General features: G+C 50.2%; 2 protein-coding genes and 1 long non-coding RNA gene across 3 annotated transcripts; 2 read left to right on the top strand and 1 right to left on the bottom strand.

Annotated features, from left to right (window-relative positions):
- Positions 1–10860: 10860 nt before the first annotated feature.
- RAMP2 (receptor activity modifying protein 2) lies at positions 10861–13080 on the top strand. The gene is given in 4 exon segments (NM_214082.1): positions 10861–10979; positions 11417–11482; positions 12394–12505; positions 12635–13080. Coding segments are annotated over 4 exon segments (534 nt in total). The 5' UTR covers positions 10861–10879; the 3' UTR covers positions 12891–13080.
- A 1443-nt stretch (positions 13081–14523) lies between these two features.
- LOC146398121 (uncharacterized) lies at positions 14524–19053 on the bottom strand. Its single transcript, XR_014821140.1, has 2 exons — positions 17504–19053; positions 14524–17186 (listed from the first exon to the last, which is right to left on the bottom strand). It is a non-coding gene; the product is annotated as an uncharacterized LOC146398121 (long non-coding RNA).
- Positions 17692–22767, top strand: VPS25 (vacuolar protein sorting 25 homolog). Its single transcript, XM_021066978.2, has 6 exons — positions 17692–17771; positions 17986–18131; positions 18821–18874; positions 19555–19643; positions 20423–20498; positions 22159–22767. Exons 1-6 carry the CDS (start codon positions 17719–17721, stop codon positions 22269–22271), a joined length of 531 nt encoding a protein of 176 aa, XP_020922637.1. The 5' UTR covers positions 17692–17718; the 3' UTR covers positions 22272–22767.
- Positions 22768–23030: the final 263 nt, after the last annotated feature.

Genomic DNA, 23030 nt, shown 5'->3' with positions numbered 1-23030 from the left:
GAGGAGTGGACCAAAGAGGAAGCTTGAATCTATCGTTGCTGTGGCTCTGGTGTAGGCCAGCAGCTGCAGCTCTGATTAGACCCCCTGGACCTTCCATATGCCACAACTGCGGCCCTAAGAAGACACACACACAAAAGAATTGGAGTTGTCTAGGAAGAGACATTCAGAAGATCTGAATGTCAGGACTGAGCCTGGAGAGCCGTCTGGGACTCATCAACTTCTTGTTGGTAACTAACACCATAGGAGTGGACCACATTGCTTTAGGGAAGTATGCCAAGTGACAAGACAAGACATATGAAGACGTTTTGCCATAATGAAGAAAATATGGCGACAAAAATATTCTAAGGTGGAAAGAAAGGGAGGTGAGGGGATTTCATTAAACTTGCCTTCTCCCCCCCATCACCCCAGGCTTCAGCCCATCACCACTTCACCCTCACTACCATGCTGCTACCTCTTTCGTATCCACCCTGATAATTGGCATGGGACTAACACAGCATTTAGTAATCCTTGCTCACAAATTGACTATAAAAAACAACTTTCCACATTCACCAGTAAGTATGCGGTTCTTGGAGAAAATTTGCCTGCCAATAGGTTCCTCTCTCCCTCTCTGATGGGAGAGAGATTTTCCTGAGGCCAGGCATGTTCTTAGGTGACCATGGTCCATGAGACGCTGTCAACCAGTCTTTGTTTGACCAGCTCTTCTTCTAACTTTTGCTTTTCCGGCCCTTCAGGTCTTTGTCCTATAAATTCGTGGAAAAACCATTGGCACGTGGTCAGCTACTGGACCTTCGAAAAACAGTACCAGCACCTCTGCCCCACTCGGCCCAGCCCCACCCGCAGGCAGTTAATAGGAGAAAGGAGTAACTGTGTCCCTCCTGGCTTTCGGTTGTGCATCTTGCTCTTAAATCCGAGGCCTCTGGGGCTGAATGAAACTGGACAAAGTGTGCTGAGTAGCCTAACAGGGATGGTTCTTTTTCTGAAAGTTCCCTATTGCGGAAAAATAAAATTATGTGTTTAATTTATGAAACCTGATGCCTGATTTGCCTTGGCAGCCATTCTCCTGGGCTTGGCCAAGAGTCCAGCAACACTAGTATACTGATTAATACCAGCTCAGCTTTCTGGAGAAGAGCATTATTTACTTGACCATTTTCTTAAATCCCTTTTAATTTGGGTGTATCTTAACATGATCTTATTGGCTTTAACATGCTGTATCTCTGACCACTGGCCCCAGAGAAGCCTCAGGGAAAACTCTTCTGCTCTGTGCACTTGCCTCGCCATCACAAAGCAAGATTTTGTTCCATCCGGTGATTAGAAACGGCATGTCACGTGCTCTGTTCCTTCTGGGACAGGCAAGTTCTAAGTGTACTTTTGTCCCCTGCTGGTCCTCAGGCCACTAGTAGAAAGGGAAGGAGACGATGCTTCCCAGAATTCAAACGGAGCTTTCTGCAAGATTCCATCCTCCCTTCCAGCTTTCCTCCTCCCCTCCTCCCTTCCAGCCCCCTTTGGATGGTGACACCTCGGCTCATTCCGCCCCTCCCTTGAAAAGCCCACAGGATATCAAATAGCGTTTCTCTGAGGGGACACAAAGGACCGAGGAAAGGTTGGGCCCCAGACAGTCCCTGACAGGGAAGTGTAAACACAGCTGCGGAGATGGCAGAAAGCACCCTCCCTCCTCCCCCATTTCCCACCCAGAAGCAGGGAAGGGCCACCCTGCTGTGGAGAAACAAACAAGAAAACAAAGCAAAGCACAACCTAAAAGCCTGCATGAAGGTCACCAGGAACTGGGGCTGCTGCCCAGGCCTTGGTGGGGCCAGCTTGCGTGCCAGGCCCCTCCCTGAAACACTTCGAGGCAAAGGCAGCTCCAGAGCAAGTTAAGGTCTGGACACCACTGAGCCTGGAAACATGGCCCAATTTTGGAAGCCTCTCCACCCCCGGACATTGTGTCCTCTGATCTCAAAATCCCAGCTTTCCGCCTCAGGTACTTAGCTCCTGACCCCTGGTTGCTTAGGGATCATAATAATGCATTCAATTCAGCAAGCAAGAACAGGCCCACAATAAACCCTTGTCCGTGGCTGTTAGAAGTTTAAACTCTGAGCCTCCAAGCCAAAACATTGGCCTCCTTAGTCTTTGTTGATTACAAAATAAATAAGTCCAGCAGGAAGGGACTTTCTCTTGAGGGGGATTACTTGGGCGGGTGGGATTCAGGCTTCGCTTTGCGCACATTCTGAAAGCTCCAACCTCATGGCTAGGGTGGCACTGCCCGTTCTCAGCTCTCTTGGCACAATTAATGCTGGGCCTCGATCCCACAGGGCGCGCCTTTGGCACGGCCCCGCCTGGGAAGTAGCCCTGATCAGCTAGACAGCTAACGAGCTGTGCTTCCTTCCTGGCCAGCAGGGTCCTCCACGGTAGAACTGCAGGACTAGAAAAAGCAATAATAACCTTCAAATACGGGCCACTCAGTATGTGCCTGGCGTTGTGCGAAGTGCTTTGCAATGATGGGTCGTCTCCTTCCATTCGAACTCAGCCATAGCCTTACATGCGTTTTGCAGCTGAGGAAGCCAGAGCTTAAAGAGATTCTGGAACTTGGAGTTCCCCTCGTGGCTCAGTGGTGAACGATTCTGACTAGCATCCATGAAGACGCAGGTTCAATCCCTAGCCTTGCTCAGTGGGCTAAGGATCTGGCGTTGCTGTGAGCTGTGGCGTAGGTTGCCGTCTTGGCTAGCATCCCATGTTGTTGAGGCTGTAGCCGTGGCATAAGCCGGCGGCTAAAGCTCCTATTCCACCCCTAGTCTGGGAACCTCCACATGCTGTGAGTACAGCCCTAAAAAAGCAAAAAAAAAAAAAAAAAAAAGAGACAGAGATTCTGGAACTTGCCCAAGGTCACCCAGCTGGTAAATGGTGTGGCCAGGATTGGGGCCCCGTTGTTCTGACTCCAAACCTGTACTCTGAACGACTCCACTCTACCTCCACTTTTCCTCTGAGGTCTAGCTCTGAATCACGAGTTTGTTTCCTCCACTGTTGTCTCCTCTCACCAGTGGAATCAGAAAGCGAAATGGATTTGAGACTCTTCTCTGCAAATTCAGGAGAAAACAGTTCCTGAAAGGCAAGGGTCTCCTCACTTGCTCTGTACTGGAGATGCCAGTCATAGCTGGACACTGGACAGACCCCATATCAGCACAGCACAGCCTGTGTGGAAGACAAACAAATCCTAGCCAGACAGGAAAGGGGAGTGCCCCTTGGCTCTGAGACTTCCCCTTCTTTCTTTCCTGGCTTATCAACAGAGTCCCATGCTTCTGAAACTATGGCCCTTTGAACCTCACTGCAGCTAGGATGGGATACAAGGCTGTGGGGACTCTCTAGGGGAAAGAAAAGGACAACACATAAGTCTATAGATGACATCCATGGGAAGGAATAAATCTAAATCGCATTTATTTTTATATTTCACTCATTGCCTTTAGCATTCACATAATCACTAGATATTGGACCGGATGTGAACGTACATCATCTCATGCAAGATACCCGGGGGGCAGGTATTGTTATCCCCAATTTACAGAGAACATTGAGGCTCAGGGAGATTGACAACACTGGTAAAGTCGGAGGACTGGAATTTGAACCGAGGCTAGGATTATCTGACTCCAAAATCTGTATTCTTTTCAATACAGAGTGGCATGTAATGAAAAAAAAAAGAAAGAAAGAAACTGGAAGGATCCCAGAATACCTTGGACCTAGAGTTTCATAACTCTATATAGTACATATTATGATAGTAACTACCGTTTATCTCAGGCTTACTAGTGCCAGGCATGGGGCCAGATGTTTTAACATGCCTCATCTCTACTGCTCAGTGAGATACACACCAGAAACCCCATTTTTGTAGATAAGGAAACAAGCTCAAAGGAGTTAAGTAACTTGCACGAGGTCATATACAATCAAATAAGCAATGGTGCTGGCCTACTTGACTGCAAAGGGTGTGCTTTTAACCACTCAGGCAATAGAAATAATAATTGTTGGAGTTCCTGTCGTGGTGCAGCGGAAACACATCCGGCTAGGAACCATGAGGTGGCGGGTACAATCCCTGGCCTCGCTCAGTGGGTCAAGGATCTGGCGTTGCTGTGAGCTGTGGTGTAGGTCACAGATGTGGCTCAGATCTGGTGTTGCTGTGGCTTGTGGCATAGGCTGGCAGCTGTAGCTCTGATTGGACCCCTAGCCTGAGAACCTCCATATGCTGTGGATTCAGCCCTAGAAAAGACAAAAGACAAAAAAAAAAAAAAAAAAAAGGAAAAAAGAAATAATAATTTTATTTATATATATATATATATGTGTATATATATATACATAATGGACCAAGCACTCCTCTATGTCCTGTATTTTTTTTTTTCTTGCCTGCGCTTGCAGCATATGGAGTTCCTAGGCCAGGGATCAGATCTGAGTCATAGTTGCAACCTATTTTGTAGCTGCAGCAATGCTGGATCCTTAACCCACTGTGCTGGGCTGAGGATAGAACCTTCATACCACTGCTGCAGAGATACCACCAATCCTGTTGTACCACAGTGGGGACTCCTATCCCCATTTTAAAGATGAGAAAAATATGCCTTTTATAAGATCACTTAAGCTCACATTACACACATAGCACGTGTTAAACATACATGTGCTTAGTCTCCTATTTGCTGAAGTTGGATCCTTGCTACGCTCTTGAAAATGATTTATTTTCTAACATTGTGGATTTTTTTCATTATCCACCTAATGCATTAAAGTGGGAGAAAGGATGTGAAAAGATACCACCTGCAGGTGAAAGAAGCATAGATAGGACAGGAATCATAATGAGTGGGGAAGGCCCTGAGGAGCCCTGTCCTGGCTGCCCTTCTGGCCAGGCTTCCCCATCCCTTACTATTTCCACCGGGTTGGATGGATCGTAGGTTGGATTCTGTCTAGCAGGTTGGATGGTAGGTTGACTGCCATCAGGTATTGATTAATCTTTCTCGGCCTCAGTTTTTTCCTTTGGAAAGTGGGTTGCTATGGTACTTCATTTAATAGAGTTGTGAGTTTTCAGTGAAACGATTTGTACAAAGCCCTGAGCATGCTGCTTGGCTTCCTGGAGCCGTCCCCATGTTATACAACACCTAGACTTCTAAGGTGCTGGGAGGGGACAGAAGAGCTCCTGGGGATGGTTTCTGAGGACCAGTCCTAAGGAGTGGAGGAAGGGCGAAAACGATCCTGGCATCTAGCATTGGGTCCCGACAGCAACCATGAGTCAGCCCCAGGTGCCGAGGGACCAGCAGTGTTCTCAGCACTGCTGGGCGTGTGCTGTGGTCTCTTGGCCACCATCCTCTTCAGTCACGCTGTCTGAAAGTCCTTCTTGTAAATCTGGCCTGGGTTCTTTTGAGAAAAACAGCCTCCACCATGTGATGTCATGGTCCAGCTTGGGTCAGGGAAGGAGGAGAGGAGGAGGCTATGCGCACAGAGTGGGGAAAGAAGGATCTTCCTCTTTCTGGAGGGCTCAATCTGGTCCTGGAAAAAGCCTATCTCCTTCTCCCCTCTCCTCAGGACCCAGTAAAGAATCAACATCCTGGGGTTCCCGTTGTAGCTCGGTGGGTTAAGAATAGGACTAGTATCCATGAAGATGCTGGCTTGGCACTGGCCTCACTCAGTGGGTTAAAGGATCCGGTGCTGCCGTGAGCTTCAGTGTAGGTGGCAGATGCAGCTCAGATCTGGCATTGCTGTGGCTGTGGTGTAGGCTGGGAAACCCTAGGCTGGGAACTTCCATAAGCCATGGGTGTGGCCCAAAAAGACAGGGGGGAAAAAAAAGAAAAAGAAAAAGACCAAAAAAAAAAAAATCAACATCCTGATTTTGTAGTGAGAGGGAGGAGTTTCCTGGTGGCTCAGAAGGTTAAGGATCTGGCCTTGTCACTGCTGTGGCTTGGGTTGATGCTGTGGCACAGGTTCGATTCCACGCCCTGGAACTTATGCATGTTGTGGGTGCTGGCAAAAAAAAAGAGTGAGAGGGAGGTGATAAGTCTAATGGCTAAGATATGAAGCTTAGTATCAGTCTTGGGTTTAAATCCTGGCTTTGCCAATTATTTTCTCTGGGACCTTGAGCAAATAACTCCTGTTTTCCCCATTTCCCCCATGCACAAGATAATTCTGAAGTTACGGTGGTGAAATATTTGCTTGTTTGTTCGTTTTTGCTTTTCAGGGCTGCACCCAAAGCATGTGGAGGTTCCCAGGCTAGGGGATGAATAGGAGCTAAGCTGCTCGCCTTTGCCATAGTCATAGCTACACCAGATCCGAGCCGTGTCTGCAACCTATGCCACAGTTCATGACAATGCTGGATCCTTAACCCACTGATCAAGACCAGGGATTGAACCCACAACCTCATGGTTCCTAGTCGGATTCGTTTCCGTTGCACGACAATGGGAACACCTATGGTGGTGAAGTTTTAAGAAATGCTTGCAGCTCACATAGCATATGTGCCAGAGGACACATTATGCAGCACATAGTAATTGTTCAATAAACGGTAGCTACTGTTAAGTCCCTAGCAGTTGGTAAGGAAAATTGCTTGACCATTTTCCCTGCTTTTTTCCTATAACTTACAGATCTTATAAGGGAGCCAACGTTTTCTCCAATAACCATTCTTCCCTGTGAGAGGGGATCATGCGGGAGATGAGGAGGCTGGGGAGAGATGGAGCAGTTGTGTCCTAACCCCTTTGTCTTTCCCTCCCTTAGTCAGCTGGCTCCCTGGCTGTCCCTGCTGCCTCCCTGCTCTCTGAAGAAGTCTGTCTCCTCTCTCCTGCTTGGAAGGATCAGCCCCTCCCAGGCAGAACTTCTGCCTTCCCTGACCCTGACTCTTCCCCACACCTTCCCCAGGTGCTCTGCTTGCCCTCTTCTTCCAGACAGCTGGGCAAGAGGCTAGTGTGTGTGATGGTCTTTACGCTGCAGAGATGCTAGTTCCTGGATGCTCATAGCATAGAAGGCCCCTGGTGCTTTTTACTCCCCCTATGTTGTTCTGGATTTGTCTGCCTGTGTAGGGGGAAAGCTGAGAATTAGAAAAGGCACTCCTTCTTAGCATGACGTCACCTCTCTCCCTGATCTGGGCGGGACAGCTCTTGGCCCGTAATAAGAAGGGAAATTTACAGGGCAGTAGGATCCCTGTCCAGGAGAAGTCAATCTAGGTTGGGGCCAGAAATCTCATGTCAATGTCCAGCTGGATCAGAACCAGTTCCCTCTCTTCCCAAGTAGTGAGGGTAGGGGTCGGGTAGGGATAGAGGAATAAGGGAGTGTGTGGGAAACTCAAAACCTAGACCTCACTGGGTGTAAGAAAAAGAGATAAAGACACTACTATACTACAGAGGCACATCTGTGTATCGTGTCATGGAAAGATAACCTAAGGCATAGTATTGATTTTTTTTTTTTTTTTGTCTTTTTGCTATTTCTTTGGGCCGCTCCTGCGGCATATGGAGGTTCCCAGGCTAGGGGTCGAATCGGAGCTGTAGCCCCCAGCCTACGCCAGAGCCACAGCAACGCGGGATCTGAGCCGCGTCTGCAACCTACACCACAGCTCACGGCAACGCCGGATCCTTAACCCACTGAGCAAGGCCAGGGACCAAACCTGCAACCTCATGGTTCCTAGTCGGATTCGTTAACCCCTGCGCCACGACAGGAACTCCTGATTTTTTTTTAAGTCACTGAACAATGAGGATATTACATCCCATTTTATGTTTTTTCCTAAAGTTCAAAAAAGGTGAGAAAGGAATGAGTTTTCTGTGTTTAAATATGTTGCAGTGAGGGGTTCCCGTAGTGGCTTAGTGGTTATCGAACCCGATTAGCATCCATGAAGACTTGGGTTCAATCCCTGGCTTCCCTCAGTGGGTTAAGGATTGAGTGTGGCTGTGAGCTGTGATGTAGGTCGCAGACACAGCTCAGATCTGGCGTCGCTGTGGCTGTGTTGTAGGCCCGAAGCTACAGCTCTGATTCAACCCCTAACTTGAGAACTGCAGGTGCAGTCTGAAAATAAGACCAAAAAAAAAAAAAAAAAATTTGTGTATTACTTTCAGTTAAAAAGTACATCTTAGGAAGTTCCCACGTGGCACAGTGGGTTAAGGAGATGTTGCCACAGCTTGTGGTGCAGGTCACAACTGCGGCACAGGTTTGATTCCTGGGCCAGAAACTTCCACATGCCGTGAGTGTGGCCAAAAAAAAAAAAAAAAAAAAAAAAGTTCACTTTTACAGCAAGTGTGTATTTTAAGGAGTTCCCATCGTGGAGCAGCGGAAACGAATCTGACTAGGAGCCATGAGGTTGTGGGTTCAATCCCTGGCCTCGCTCAGTGGGTTAAGGATCCCGGTGTTGCCATGAGCTGTGGTGTAGGTTGCAGACGCGGCTTGGATCTGGCATTGTTGTGGCTGTGTTGTAGGCTGGCAGCTGTAGCTCTGATCAGACCCCTAGCCTGGGAACCTCCGTATGCCACAGGTGCAGCCCTAAAAAGACAAAAAAGACCAAAAAAAAAGTATATATTTTAAAGCAGAAATGAGCATAGAAAGGAAAAGTAAGGGCTCCCAGGGGTGGAAAACAGGACTTCCATGAAAGAACCAGCCTCTGTCCCTAATGAAGCCCTTCTCTGTCCCCTTGCTGAAGATCATGGGACTATTTCCTATGACACCTTGGAAAAGGTGAGGTCTCTAGTCCTTATTCAGTCCCAAAGGACCTCAGTAGCAGACCCCCCAGTTACCAGGTTGCCCCCAGGAGTCATCCAACTGGCGAAGAAACTTGGGAAGAGGAGAATCAGGGGAGAGTCTCCCAACAGGAGGTCTGGACTCCCAAGTTCAGGAACGGCTACAGTGAGCTCTCCTTCGGCGGTCTCCCCACCCATCAGGACGCAAGCTCAACCCAGCTCTAGGCGAAAGCCACCACTTTCTTCCAAGTCACTTACTTTTCTCCTTTGGTACTAAGATCATTTTATATATGAAAAGGCTGAGCTCCAAAGACATGAAATAGCCTGCCCGAGGTTACACAGTGGGACACGAGGCAAAAACTGCCTTCAGAGTCCTAACCACAGTTTATTTGTTTTTATCCATGATACCACTCCCTTATGTAAAACCCAACATTTGTTTCGGTCAACTTTGATCTTGATCCCAACCCCAGTCCTAACCCACAGTGGGCTCGGGTGTTTCTGGCCAGTGGAAATGGCCGATTTGGCTGTCTGCCCCTCTTTGCTTCCTCCTCCCAGCTTATCACCCAGAAATCTCCCTCTTGACCATGTTCCCTTTTTGCAAAGGGCAGTCAAGGGTGGAAGGGAAGGCACGGAGTTTGTCCCTGGTGTGAAGTGGCTCCAAGGCTGCCTGGCTCTTCTCTGCACAGTGCAGAAGATGACCCTCACCAGGAGGGCTTTGAGGTTCATGCCAAGTGGGCAACTTCCCTCTGGATGCCTTGCTAAAGCAACCTCTTGACCCTACCCCTGGTGGTACAAGAGGTTATCAGTGGCCATGATTTAAGAGCCTAAGACCCTGAGATAAAGATTTGAAGAGAGATCGTGACAGATAATTTGTGGTGGGCAGGAATCAGTAAACTGGGACAACAGCAGCAGCTGAGTCCAAGGGTCAGTGTCTGGGAGTAATTTAGGAAAGTTTGGTGCTGACAGCTGTGTCTGGAGTTGAACGTCATGGCCAAGGCAGCTCCTGGGATCCTCCGCTGCTTCAGACTAATGAAGCTCTGGCTCAGGACACGGAGACAGCTGTGGTGTGGCAGAAGTCACAGCCGCTGGGGCCCCAGGCTCAGCCTTCCTGCTTCTCAGAAGAGCGACCTTAAGCAAGTCCTTAGGAAAAGAGGAAAGGAAACCAGTGTCTGCTGAGTTCAGTGCCCTTTCACAAGTGTCACCCTCACTATGATTTAGTCCCACGTTCACACAGAAGGGATCAGAGAATTCTTGATGGTAACTGATGTCATTCCAGGCTATAGAGCTGGAAAGCGGGAAGGCAGGACTCCCGGGGCTGAACTCAAGTTCTGGGCTTTCCTCTGAGCTTTAGCTTCCTCCTCTGTAAATTATGCACCCATCTCATGAATGAAGCCACACATTGTAGGTTCTAGTCTAAACTCTTCCTTTCTCACAACCTTGGCCTTGAAGGGCTGTGGCTATTTTCTCCTTGCGGGGGGAGTAGTCTTACTTTTGCCCCTGCCCTCAATCTGCTTTGTGGGTCTAGGGCCCAGGGACTGCCTCAAAGGGAGGGTATGGGCTTTGGTTTCCCCTCTACCCCCATCCCCAGGCCTTCTCCCGACTCGGAAGGGCTGGCTCCCTCTTTTCCTCCCCGGTTTTGGCAGGCAGGCCGACAGCAGTGGGTGTTCCCAGGGAAAGGGAACGCGGAGCCCAGCTCAAGGCGCCCCTTCCCCCACGGCCCAGGACAACCCCAACCCCCAGCCTTAGATACTGAGGCGTCGAGAGAGGCCCTCTGAGCTCCCAGCCCCCTCCCTCTCCCCACACCCTCCTCCCCCAACACTCCCCCCACAAACTCGCGGAGAAAGGGAAAGGGCGACTAGAGTGCGGGGAGCGGGGAGCGGATGCTGGGAGACCCCGGCGAGGCCTGGGCGCCATGCAGCAGAGCCGAGGAAATGATCCCGGTTCTGGGGTTACGAGGGGAGCTGTCCAGCCACACGGGGTGAACTGGAGGAAAGGGTGGGCCAACGCCGGCCAGGCGGGCGCCAGGGCCGGGTGGGGCAGCGACTCCCCCTCCAGCCCGCGGGCCCCGGGCGTCGCCCCCGCCCCCCACGTGGCCGCAGCCGTCCCAGCCCCTGCGAGGAAGCGGCGCGGCTTCCTGCGGCTGGGGACGAGGATATTGGCGCCCCCGCCAGCGCCCGGCTCAGCGCCGCCGCCCCTCCTCGCCTGCTCGCCGCGCGATGGCCTCGCTGCGAGCGGAGCGCGCCGCCGGGGGCCCGCGGCTCCCCGCGACCCGCGCCGGGCGACCGGCAGCGCTCCGCCTCCTCCTGCTGCTGGGCGGTGAGCGCAGCGCCCCGGGGCCCGGGCAGGAGGCGCGGGAGGCCCTGGAGGGGAGGGGGGCTGGACGGCCGAGGCCGGAACGGCCCCGGGGTGCGGGTGCGGACAGCGCTGCCCTTCGGACGGCCCCGCCTCGGTGAGGACGCCGCGCGGGCTGCTTCCCACTTGGCGAAAGCTGGGGTGCCAGGGCCCCTCCGAGAGGTCTTGGGAGGTCTGGGGCTGATGTGGAGGCAGGGGGTTTGGGTATGAGTGGGAAGGAATTGGTGCAGCCCCTTTCTTCCGGGCACCCGGTGGGGGCCTGCCTTACTCCTCTTTCTCTTCTGAGAGTAGCCCTGATTTCCAAGAGTCTCGGCCCCCAACCCACAACCCCCCCTCCTCCAGGCTCCACCGCCCAGATCCCCATCCGACCGCTCATTGCTCTCTTTCTTTTCTGCCCACAGCTGTCCTGAAGCCCCAGGAGTCCCTGGCTCAGCATTTTCCCACCCCAGATTACTTAAATTTAGAAGGTAAGTACCCAGTGGCTGTGGGAGGGTGGCTAGGGGAAAGAAAGAGAGAGGTCAGTGAACAGGGTCCCTTTCCCACAGGCTAGGCCCCAAACTTAGTTGGCTCCCCTAAATTCCCCTCTCTTTTCTCTTGGGGTTCCTTATAGTCTTTCTACCTCTCATCCCAGAGGGACCCCATCAGCTCTGAGCTGGTCCACCTCACAGTGGGTTAGAAAACCCCCCTCCCCCAAAAAAAGGAATTCCTTTTTTTTTTTTTATCTTTTTAAAGCGGCACCTGTGGCCTATGGAGGTTCCCAGGCTAGGGGTCAAATCGGAGCCACAGCTGCCGGCCACAGCCACAGCAACACCAGATCCGATCAGAGTCTGTGACCTATACCATAGCTCATGGCAACGCGGGAGTTCTTTTTTTTTTTTTTTTTTTTTTTTTTTTTTTTTTGTCGTGGCTCAGTACCTTATGAAACCCAGTGAGTATCCATGAGAACGTGGGTTTGATCCTTGGCCTCGCTTAGTGGGTTAAAGATCCCGTGTTGCTGTGAGTTGCGATGTAGGTCCCAGATGCTGCTCAGATCCTGCGTGGTGTAGACTGGGAGCAACAGCTCCAATTTGACCCCTAGCCTGGGAACTTACATATGCTGCAGGTGCGGTCTTAAAGGAAAAAGAGGAAGGCCCCAGAAAAAGTGGATGTGGAAGCTCTTGTTAGGTAGGGAGGTCCGTGCACACGGGAGGCATTAAACTTTTCCTGAGCTGGGACTCTCTCCTCAGCCAGGAGTGTCTTGCTTGGGAAATTTCTGAGGCTCTCCTGGCAGTCCCTATATTCAAAGACAGAAACCGTGGTTCCTCAATGGAACTATCTGGATCAGAGGGCTTGGAGGGAGGGCTGGGGTGTGGTCGATATGCAGCATCTCTACCTACAGGGAAAACACTGGAGGAGAACTATGAGACAGATGCCCAACTTTGCTGGCACGATTATAAGGATTATATGGACTCTATCAAAAAGGATTGGTGTGACTGGGCCCTGATTAGCAGGTAGGGGCAATGCCGGAGGCGGTTTGGACCAGGGGTGGGGGCTTGTTCCTTGTGGGCCTTGAGTGAGTGTGGGCCGGTCCTCTTTCTGGGCCTAACCCCTCCCTCACTCCAGTCCTCTCCTGCCCCCAGGCCTTATAGCATCCTTCAAGAATGCCTGGAACAGAAAGCAGATGCGTTCAAGCTGGGCTTCCCCAATCCCTGGGCAGAACGGATCATCTTTGAGGCTCACCGGATCCACTTTGCCAACTGCTCCCTGGTGCAGCCCACCTTCTCAGACCCCCCAGAGGATGTGCTCCTGGCCATGATCATGGTCCCCATCTGCCTCATCCCCTTCCTCGTCACCCTCGTGGTATGGAGGAGTAAAGACCCTGAAGCCCAGACCTAGGGTGGCGTGAGCTCTTCAGTAGCCATCTTCCTCCTTCCCTCTGCCACCACCAGGTCTCTCTCCTCCCCTCCCGACTTCCTTCCCTCACTCCCACCCCAACCGCAGAGCCTTAGATTGGTGGAAATGGAAGCTGGGTGGTGTCATGGCACAAGTTCTGTAATCTTGAAAATAAAACTTTTTTTTTTTTTTTTTGTACGCCATTCCCCTCCCCATCCCATCTGTATCCTTCCCAGACTCTCTGCCTTTCCCACAGGCCCTCAGCTCTAGGGAGCAGAGCTGGAAGAATCTGGATAGGTCCACAGTTCTGTTCACTTACCTGCCCCCATCCCCTCCCCCACCTGAAGGCCACACCCCTGTACTCTTTCCTCCCAAGGCCAGGCCTTTCCTGCCCCTATCCAAACCCAGCTCCAGGAAACAAGCAGGAAGAGACTCCCTTCCGGTTTGCACAGCTGCTGGAGAGGTGAGGGGGGAGGGAGGAGGGAGGACTCTCTGCTGTGACTCCTGCAAGAAGCAAAGGGGACCACCCAGGAGCCCTGAATTTTACTCTTCTTCATGGCTCAGTTGATTTCCAGGGCCTGGGAGTTGGAGCCCTGACATGACCAACAAGAGTCCCTCCCTAAGGACCTCAGGATTGAGGACAAAGGCAGTGGGGGCTTCTTTTAGACTCACCCCAGGACTTCCCCTCCAGGTCCTTGGCCCTCATCCTACATTGTCCTGGACCCTGGGTGGGTGTGGCCTACAGCCTGGCTGCACACTGCCCCCTGGTGTCCACTAAAGCCAACAACCAGAAGAGGGACATGACCTGGAAGAAGCTCAAAACAGAGGAGATAGGACCATGAGATAGAGACCCATCATCCCCATAGCAACCTAGTTCTTCACTGGACCCTTCTGTTGGCTTCCTGATCCATACTTATGCTTCCTTAATACACCTTCCCACTTTCTAGGGACATACCTAGAGACCATAGAGAACCATTTCTATACTTGGACACTCCTGTATGTTCCCTGGACAGTGAGGCCCAGTTCTCACCAGGAAACCTTCACCTCCAGTTCTCCCTGGGACAAACCTGCCGGGTCATCAAAAACATAGGGAGTTCCCATTGTCATGCAGTGGAAATGAATCCAACTGGGAACCATGAGGTTGTAGGTTCAATCCCTGGCCTCACTCAGTAGGTTAAGGATCCAGCATTGCCATGACCTGCAGGGTAGGTCACAGATATGGCCCAGATCTGATGTTGCTGTGACTGTGGTGTAGGCCGGCAGCTGTAGCTCCGATTCGACCCCTAGCCTGGGAACCTCCATATGTGGTGGGTGCGGCCCTAAAAAAAAAAGCAAAACAAACAAACAAAATCTAGAAAGGAGTTCCCATCGTGGCTCAGCGAGTTAAGAACCCAACTAGTATCCATGAGGATGCAGCTTCAATCCCTGGCCTCGCTCAGTGGGTTAAAGATTCTACCTTGCCACGAGTTGTGGCATAAGTTGCAGATGTAGCTTGGATGTGGCATTGCTGGCTGTGGCATAGGCTGGCAGCTGCAGCTCCAATTCAACCCCTAGCATGGGAATTTCCATATGCTGCGGGTGCAGCCCCAAAAAAGACAAAAACCAAACAAACAAAAAAACAAAACAGAAGCATCTAGAGAATAACTTTGTTCTTCATAAAGACATCTGTTTACTCCTTGTGGCACCTGGTGCCTCTCTAGGACCTCTCCTTCCCTCTTTGTTGATGTATGTGCCTCCCTGAGTACATGCATAGCTACTTCCTGGGACACGCCTGTCTATTCCATACATACATACCCACATGCTTCCTGGAATACATCTATTCATTCTCTGAGACACACTTCTTCTCTCCTTGGGACACATCTGTCTCTAGAGACATACCTGTTCCCTAGGACATTTTGACTTTTCAACAGAGAGAAATCTTTGCTCTATTTCCATCAATGCATCTGTCTTCTCCAAGGGTATACCCATCCTCTTCTTGGCTCATATTTGCCTTCATGCATTTTTTTTTTCCAGCCATGCCACAGGCTACGGAGTTCCTGAGCCAGGATCAGATCCAAGCCACAGTTGCAACTTACACCGCAGCTGTGGCAACACTGGATCCTTAACCCACTGTGCCAGGCTGGGGGTTAAACCTGCATCCCAGAGTTCCAGAGACACTGCTGATCCTGTTGCGCCATGGTGGGAACCCCATGTATTTTACTAAAATACATCAATTGCATGCTGGTGTAAGACACTGTGTATAGCATATTGTGTTGGGAACACAAGTTAGATAGGGCTAGGCTTCTGTTCCCAATGCCTTTCATCTAGTAGGGAGCTGATATGTACACAAATAAACACAAACAATGGCCTGTGTGATGAGAGTCATGGCAAGAGATGCAAAGCAAATATGATCTGAGTGCAAAGGAAGGAGGGATCATGTCTACCCAAGGTGTGATCACAGGAGGTGAGATCACAGGAGGGTGACTGTAGATTTGGCACCTGATTAGCCTTAGATTGAGTACATTCCCCTAAGGGAGAGAATAGAAAGGGAGGTGAAATTGGAAATTATTGCAATAATCTAGTCTTGAGAAAATGAGGGCAGAGGGACTAAAGGAGTGGTAAATGGGGAAATGGAAAATAATTTAAAAGTAGGAAAGATGATTAAAAACAAAGGAGGGAATCTGTAGGGTTTGGCTATGAAGGTGAGGGAGAGGAGAGATTAGGACTGACTCCAGCTTTGAACTGAGTTACTAGGACAATGGTGGAAGTAATAATAATTTTTAAAAGCCCATTAGGAGGAGAAGCTGGCCTGAGAAAAGGATGTATAATATGAGGTAACAATGGAACAGCTGTGATGTACTACAGAGAGTTAGAAATGGGAGTGGTGGTGGGAATGCTGGTGGTAGAAAGGGATTGGAGCTAGAAGTATAGGTTTAAGAGTCTCCTGCACATAAATGCCATATGAAGCCATGCGAGGGATGAGAGTTCTCAGAGAGGTGTACTGAAGAAGGCTGACATTCTTAGGAAATAACTACATTTAAACAATGATGGAAAAAGAGCATGAAGGGAAAGATCAGAAAGACAGTAACAGAAAAGGATAAAACAGTGCCATGGGAGCAAACGGGATGATGCCCTTTGAGAGAACATCATCTATTGAATGGTGGACCAGGAATTGTACACAATGAAGGATGGACTTTGATGGAGGAGATATTAGAGATCAGACAGGAAATTAAGAGGCTGGTAGAGGGAAGGAAACTCCATCTTTCCAAGGAGAGATGACTGCATGTTTGTAGACTAGAGGAGAGGAGCTAGGGGAAAGGGAAAAAGGGAAGATGAAGAGAAGTCCTGGAGGAAATTGGAAAGGAGAGGCAAGAAGATGCCAAAGGGTTGGGCTTATAAAGGAAGAGTGACACTTCCTCCTTTGAGTCCAAAAAGGAGCAAAGGTGGAGAGGAATTTTTGAGAGATGAATTGTGTTAGGTGACAGAGAGGAAAGATTAAGGAGTTCACCTGTATGGATTTAATCTCACAAAAATAGAAGGGAAGGGCATTCTGCAGGGACACAGGAGATGAGAACAGGTGGAATGGCTTGATGGATGTGGAAAAGTTTGAAGAGTCACCTTGAAGAATGTGACAGGGAGTCAATAAAAGACAAAGTATCACTGGGGTGCATTGATTACCCAGCAGCGAGGTTAGTCAGGGAATCTGGGCTCAGTCATCAGGTTCTGGTGTTTGTTTGTTTTTTTTTTTTCCCCAGTAATACTCCTGGGCCAAGGTGTGAAAAAAAGGTCGTGGGGCAGGTGGGCAAGAATCAACAACTCTGGTTTGAAGTTCTCTGGATGGCAAATGGGTTTAAGGATCCTGCGTTGTCACTGCAGCTTGGGTGACTGCTGTGGTGCAGGTTCGATCCCTGGCCTGAGAACTTCCACAAGTCACTGGCAGAGCCAAAAACAAAACAAAACAAACAAACTCTGGTTTGGAAACTGAGCAGGAGGTAAGCAGGCAAGGGGACAGAATTGAGTAGTCTAGGCTGGGCAAAGAGTCGGGGTCCAGAGACTTGAGACTAGATAGGTGAAGAAGTGGGAGAGTTGTGAGAGGGGTGGCTGTGGTCAAATATGGCAGCTCTGAGTCATGGAATCAGAGCCGTTTCCAGTGATAAAAGCTACAAATGTGCTCCTGGAGAATGATGGAGTGGAAAGAAAAAGGAATTGAGGAGAATGGGGAATTGCGAGGCGTTTAGCTTAAATGACACAAAAGTTAATATTAAAAGAAACCTAGCGAGTATTAACACTCTGGAGACCTGGGTTCTACTTGCAGTTCTACTATGCCTCTTTTTTTTTTTTTTTTTTTTTTTTTTTTTTTTTTGTCTTTTGTCTTTTTGTTGTTGTTGTTGTTGCTATTTCTTGGGCCGCTCCCGCGGCATATGGAGGTTCCCAGGCTAGGGGTTGAATCGGAGCTGTAGCCACCAGCCTACGCCAGAGCCACAGCACCCCTGGATCCGAGCCGCGTCTGCAACCTACACCACAGCTCACGGCAACGCCAGATCGTTAACCCACTGAGCAAGGGCAGGGACCGAACCCGCAACCTCATGGTTCCTAGTCGGATTCGCTAACCACTGCGCCACAACGGGAACTCCTACTATGCCTCTTTTGGGGAAGTCACTACCCTTCTCTAAGGCAGAATGAGAAAACTCCTCAGGGCTCTTTCTGATCTAGACAGCAAGGATTTGGGGGATAATGGCAAGGAACCAGCAGGGACGCCCGGAACCTTTCTGCTATGCTTTCTACCCGGACGAGTCGGGGAGGAGACCGGAAGTCCTTTGCCGCCGGGTTCCGGGGTTCCTGGGCTACTACGATGGCGATGAGTTTCGAGTGGCCGTGGCAGTATCGCTTCCCGCCCTTCTTTACGTGAGGCTCAGACCCCGAGAAGCCCCGCCGGGCCTCCCTCCCCTCCCCTGGACCCCGGGCTCAGCCCTGATGCTTCAAACGGGGAGGGGGAGAACGGACCCGATCGCCACTACCCGCAGTCCCTCACTTTCTCCCTAAAACGCGCCTCCGGCAAGCGCCGCCGGTCGCCCTCTCACGTCCTCTAATTCTTTGCCCCACCCGCTTCACCCGGTAGGTTGCAACCGAACGTGGACACTCGGCAGAAGCAGCTGGCCGCCTGGTGCTCTCTGGTCCTGTCCTTCTGCCGCCTGCACAAACAGTCCAGCATGACGGTGATGGAAGCTCAGGAGAGCCCGCTTTTCAACAACGTGAAGCTACAGCGTATCCTCCCTCAGGCTCTTCCACAGCCCACACACATGCACTTCCACACTTCCCTACATGCCCAGACTTCACACCCCTCTTCACCCACAGAAGGCAGGTTCCCACCCAAACTGGACTTGGGAAAGAGCCAGTCTGTGCAGCTGACATCCATTTTTCCTCCAACTCCAACCCAAATGCAGTGCCAAGTGCTCTTGTCCTAGGCAGTGAGTACCCAGGTGTCATTCAGATCTTACATTTTCTGCCCGGAAGCCAAGTACCAAGTTTATCAACCTGAGCCTTTTTGACTCGTTGAATCTTCTGTCTTCCTCTGTATGAGGCTCAAACTCTGGCATTACCTTTAGTAATTTTCTCCACCTACTCTTCTCATCCCAGGAAGTAAGGGTCATTTGCTTTAGCTGCCTGATTCATCCCTAAAATATCTGGAGAACAGCTGAGGAAGGAGAGAGGTCAGAGGATGAGAAATAATAGTACCTTTCATTCTCTGAAGCTTTTCCTTTCAATTGGACTAGTTCTCTTTATCTCTCCCCCTCCCAAGATGCAGAAAATGCCAATTTATATCCTATTGGGGAATTGCACATTTATGTGTGTGGGAGGGAAAAGAAGGGTAGTTCTAAGCTTGAGCCTGGCTCTGAGAAATTTTATCCCACCCAGTTCATTCCATTAATGCCATTTCCTTAACCTTAAACCAGGGAAGCTCCCTGTGGAATCAATCCAAGTTGTATTAGAGGAACTGAGGAAGAAAGGTGGGTTCAGTTCCCCAAAGTGCTTATTTTTCCTCCTAGTCAGCTTTCTTTCTTTCTTTCTTTTTTTTTTTTTTTTGTTTGTTTGTTTGTTTGTTTGTTTGTTTGTTTTTGCCTGGTAAGGTTGCACCCATGGCATATGAAAGTTCCCAGGCTAGGGGTTGAATCAGCTACAGCTGCTGGCCTATGCCACAGCCACAGCAACACAAGATCTGAGCTGAACTGTGTCTGTGACCTACACCACAGCTCAGGTGTAGGTCACAGACATGCTTAACCCACTGAGGGAGGCCAGGGATCAAACCCGCAACCTCATGGTTACTAGTCAGGTTCATTTCTGCTGAGCCACTACGGGAACTCCTAATTGCGTTTTCTTAAGGGCACCTTAGCACAAGTCTTTTCTTTTAAAACCTTTTTTTTTTTTTTTTTCCTCCCTCGGTTTGAAGCCGAGTGTTCTGTAGAATAGTCCAATTCCCTGAGTTCTTTTCCCCCACTGGTATACAAAATTGAAGTATCTCCATCTGTGTCTTAAGACCTAAAGAGAAGGGAAATGAATGCCTTGAGATAATAGTAGTAAAACAATTCTTGAATTTCTCTCTCTGAAAGCTGAGTCTGTTCCATCTTGGTTTTTGCCTCTTTGTCTCTTTTTAGAGCATGATGCTTTTTCATAAGTATCTGTTTTGCAGGGAACTTGGAGTGGTTGGATAAGAACAAGTCTAGCTTCCTGATCATGTGGCGGAGGCCAGAAGAATGGGGGAAACTCATCTATCAATGGGTGAGACTATTCGGACAGCAGTGACCCAAGGCAAAGGAAAATGAATCTGCTCAGCAGATGCCTGGTGCTGTCAGATCCAGACTGAGCAGAGTGGGAGGGGGTAGAAAGAGGAAGTGTACGTCTTCCAGGCAAGTCTCTTTCATTGACTCAATTTCCCTGGTTGCAAAGAACTTCCCTTTCTTTGCCCGTAGGAGGCCAGAGGCTATGTGAGGCCATGTTTGGAAGATGCAGTACTGGGAACCATGAGTACTATTGTTGGCTGGAGCCTCTGGCCACAGAAGATAAATGGGGAAAGGAAGGAAAAAACAAAACAAAACAAAAACCTGGAGCCCCTCCCCCCCCCACATCCTTATGGGGCTGTCCACAATATAAATGAGACATTCTGAACCAGTGTGGGCATTGGGGACAGACTCTCCCTCTCGAATTCCCGGTTACTACCAGCCCTAAACATTCCCAAGGGACAGAGGAGGGGAAGAAGCATCAACAACCCAAATATAACAAACACATAGCACCCATTCTTGAACAGGAAAACAACCAGAGTGAGAGGTCACTCCTCAGCCACGTAAAGGCCTGTGGTTTAGTGGTTCCGCATGTGTGTGCGTACATGTATAAATATAGCACCTGTAGGGCTTGTGGTCTTCAGGCCACACCTCTGCTGAGCTGACAGTTCTGGTTTGAGAATAAGTATCATTCTTGGGTCAAAGAGGTGGAGCTGGTGAGTTTACCTTCTCCCAGGGAATTCCTGGTTCTTATTCAGTTGCTGTTCTCTGTGTCCACAGGTTTCCAGGAGTGGCCAGAACAACTCCGTATTCACTCTGTATGAACTGACCAATGGGGAAGACACAGAGGATGAGGGTAATGCTTTTCCCTTCCGCCGCAGTTTTGTCATCTGAATCCTCGTCTCTCTAATCCTTTTTTTTTTTGGTCTTTTTGCCTTTTGAGGGCCGCTCCCTCGGCATATGGAGGTTCCCAGGCTAGGGGTTGAATTGGAGCTGTAGCCACCGGCCTACGCCAGAGCCACAGCAATGTGGGAGCCGAGCCTCGTCTGCGACCTACACCACAGATCACGGCAACGCTGGATCCTTAACCCACTGAGCAAGGCCAGAGATCGAACCCACAACCTCATGGTTCCTAGTCGGATTCATTAACCACTGGGCCACGACGGGAACTACTCTCTAAACCTTTTTTAGTAGACATTCGGATTTCCCATTTTTCTGCCTCTGAATTCTAAATACTAAATAATACAAGGGTTCTTAACCCATGTCCAAGATTTTCATAAACCACCTGAATTCACATGCAGAAACCCATGAATTTTGTTAGTGGGTGTGTATGTGCATTTTTCTAGGGATAGGGTCTATAAGATTTTGAAGGGCATCTGTGACCCATGAAAAGGTATGAATTTTTGGTGTAGACACCAAATGAAGAACCTGGGCAGGAGATTAAGCCTGAAATCTCCTTCTTTGCTGACTCAGGCTTTCTTTCACCCTTTATTCTTATAGAGAGCTCAAGATCTGTGGGTGTCAGCTAAAGGGATTGGGCCAACACCCCCATCCCCACCCCCAGCCCTTTAGAATATTCTGGTTTCTGGCCAGGCAAGGATTTGTATACTGTTTGATTTTTACATAGTGTAAATACTCTCTTTTACCTCTGACTTCATATTCTGATCCCCAGGATCACCAAAAGTACCAATCTTAGCTGGGGAAAAGGGGGCACCTCCCCTTTCTGCCAGACCTGGCTGCCCCAACCGAGTTTACAGCTCTTGGCTTTTCCCCCCTTTCCTGCAGGCCTCTGCTTGCTACTCCCACCATCATGCCATGACTTCAGTGCTGCAGCCTTGCCCAGCCCACCACTCAGGCCAGGCAAAGTTGGAGGCTTCCTCAGAAAGCAAGCTCCCTGACTCAAGAGCTGGGCCCCCGCAGGGGGTGAGGTGTTGCAAGCCTGTTAAGGCTTGCCTCCTGCCTCTTACATCTCCCGGCAGTATCTTGCTGTATCTCTAGATACTCAGCTGGCCCTTGGCTCCCAGCCTTGTTCTTTTTAGCTAGGAAAGGACAGATATCTGTGCTGGACCTTAGCAGTCTCCTGGCCAGAGGTATGGCTGTATCTCTTTGTGTTAGGACAGGTCCTCCCAATGGGTACAGATGCATTTAGGGTCAGTGTGCAGGTGACAAGGGTCTTCACCTCCCTCGGCTTGATTGTCAGGGCCCCGTCTTTGTGGCCCACAAGCAAATGGTGTTCCTCTTGTATATCAGAACCTAATGGGGGGGGGGGCTGGTAATGCAGGAGCACATGTGGATTGTGTCTGATTGAAGGGGGAAATAAGCATGAACTCTCATTCCATGTTGACTCAGGCTTTCTTCCACCCCTTACTCCTGAGGAATTCCCAGGAAGGGTGGGTGGCAGCTGCAACAATATAGATGGCCTTGCTAGGTCTCAGCTTCCAGCTAGCCTGCTCTTCTCAGAGGCCTTGAGCCCCACGGAGCTGAGTGTCCCTAACTACCCATCTCTCCCTGTCCAGAGTTCCATGGGCTGGATGAGGCAACTCTACTGCGGGCTCTGCAGGCCCTACAGCAGGAGCACAAGGCTGAGATCATCACCGTCAGCGATGGCCGAGGCGTCAAGTTCTTCTAGCAGAGACCTGTCTCCCTTTACTTCTTACCTCCCACCCTTCCAGGGCTTTCAAAAGGAGACAGACCAAGTGTCCCCACAGACTGGATCTGTGACTCCACCAGATTCAAAAGGGCTCCAGTCCAGGGATGGGTTTCTTACCTTCACCATGTGTCTGTCCCTGGAATAGGGTGAGGCTGGGGTGCCAGGGAGAAAAGATGTGCATCTTCTTGCCCCACCTCCTCTTCTGAACTGGGGTCTGTAAACCTGACACTTCACATGTGTTCACATAAGTTCATACACACATGCGCCTGCACAAGCTTCTGTCTCTTCCCTCTCCTACCCTCTCAGCTGCTGCCACCTCCCCTCTCAGGCTGGTGCTGGATCCTTCTTAGGGGATGGGCAAAGCCCTGGCTGCAGGCAGCCTTCCAGGCAATATGAAGATAGGAGGCCCAGGAAGGGGCCTGGCAGTGAGAGGCGGGCCGGACACAGATTTATAACATTAAAAAGCTCAACCCCACTGTCTGCCGTTGAAGTTACTACTGCAATGGTCAAAGGGAGGGTTGAGAAATGTTAACCTGCTGAGTGAATCCCAGCCTAGGAGAGGGGACAGAAAGGCCTGTGAAAAGGTCCTCCCAGGCTGGCAAGCTCCAGTGAGCCTGTGGTTTTACATCTGCTGGGTGGGCTGCGTGGGGGAGTGCTGATGGGACACAGCTTGGGGACAGACAGACTGCTTTCTGTCTGTGAAATGGAGTGACTTAACAGCTCACTCTGCCCTCCGCC

This window comes from Sus scrofa, chromosome 12 (assembly GCF_054392235.1).
Source record: "Sus scrofa isolate SSC_HxYL_T2T_F1_AM1 chromosome 12, Sscrofa_HxYL_maternal_Yorkshire_Landrace_v2.0, whole genome shotgun sequence".
NCBI classification, from domain to species: Eukaryota; Metazoa; Chordata; class Mammalia; order Artiodactyla; family Suidae; genus Sus; species Sus scrofa.
The sequence above is the reverse complement of the archived record's forward strand: the minus strand, read 5'-3'. Positions and strand labels throughout refer to the sequence as shown.

What these genes read in the sequence shown, in the direction of transcription:
- VPS25 (XM_021066978.2), top strand. Translation starts at nt 17,719, where the DNA reads ATGGCGATGAGTTTCGAGTGGCCGTGGCAGTATCGCTTCCCGCCCTTC. An exon ending in CGCTTCCCGCCCTTCTTTAC is followed by an intron (nt 17,772 to 17,985) that starts GTGAGGCTCAGA and finishes TTCACCCGGTAG; the next exon opens with GTTGCAACCGAACGTGGACA. An exon ending in GGAAGACACAGAGGATGAGG is followed by an intron (nt 20,499 to 22,158) that starts GTAATGCTTTTC and finishes CTCCCTGTCCAG; the next exon opens with AGTTCCATGGGCTGGATGAG.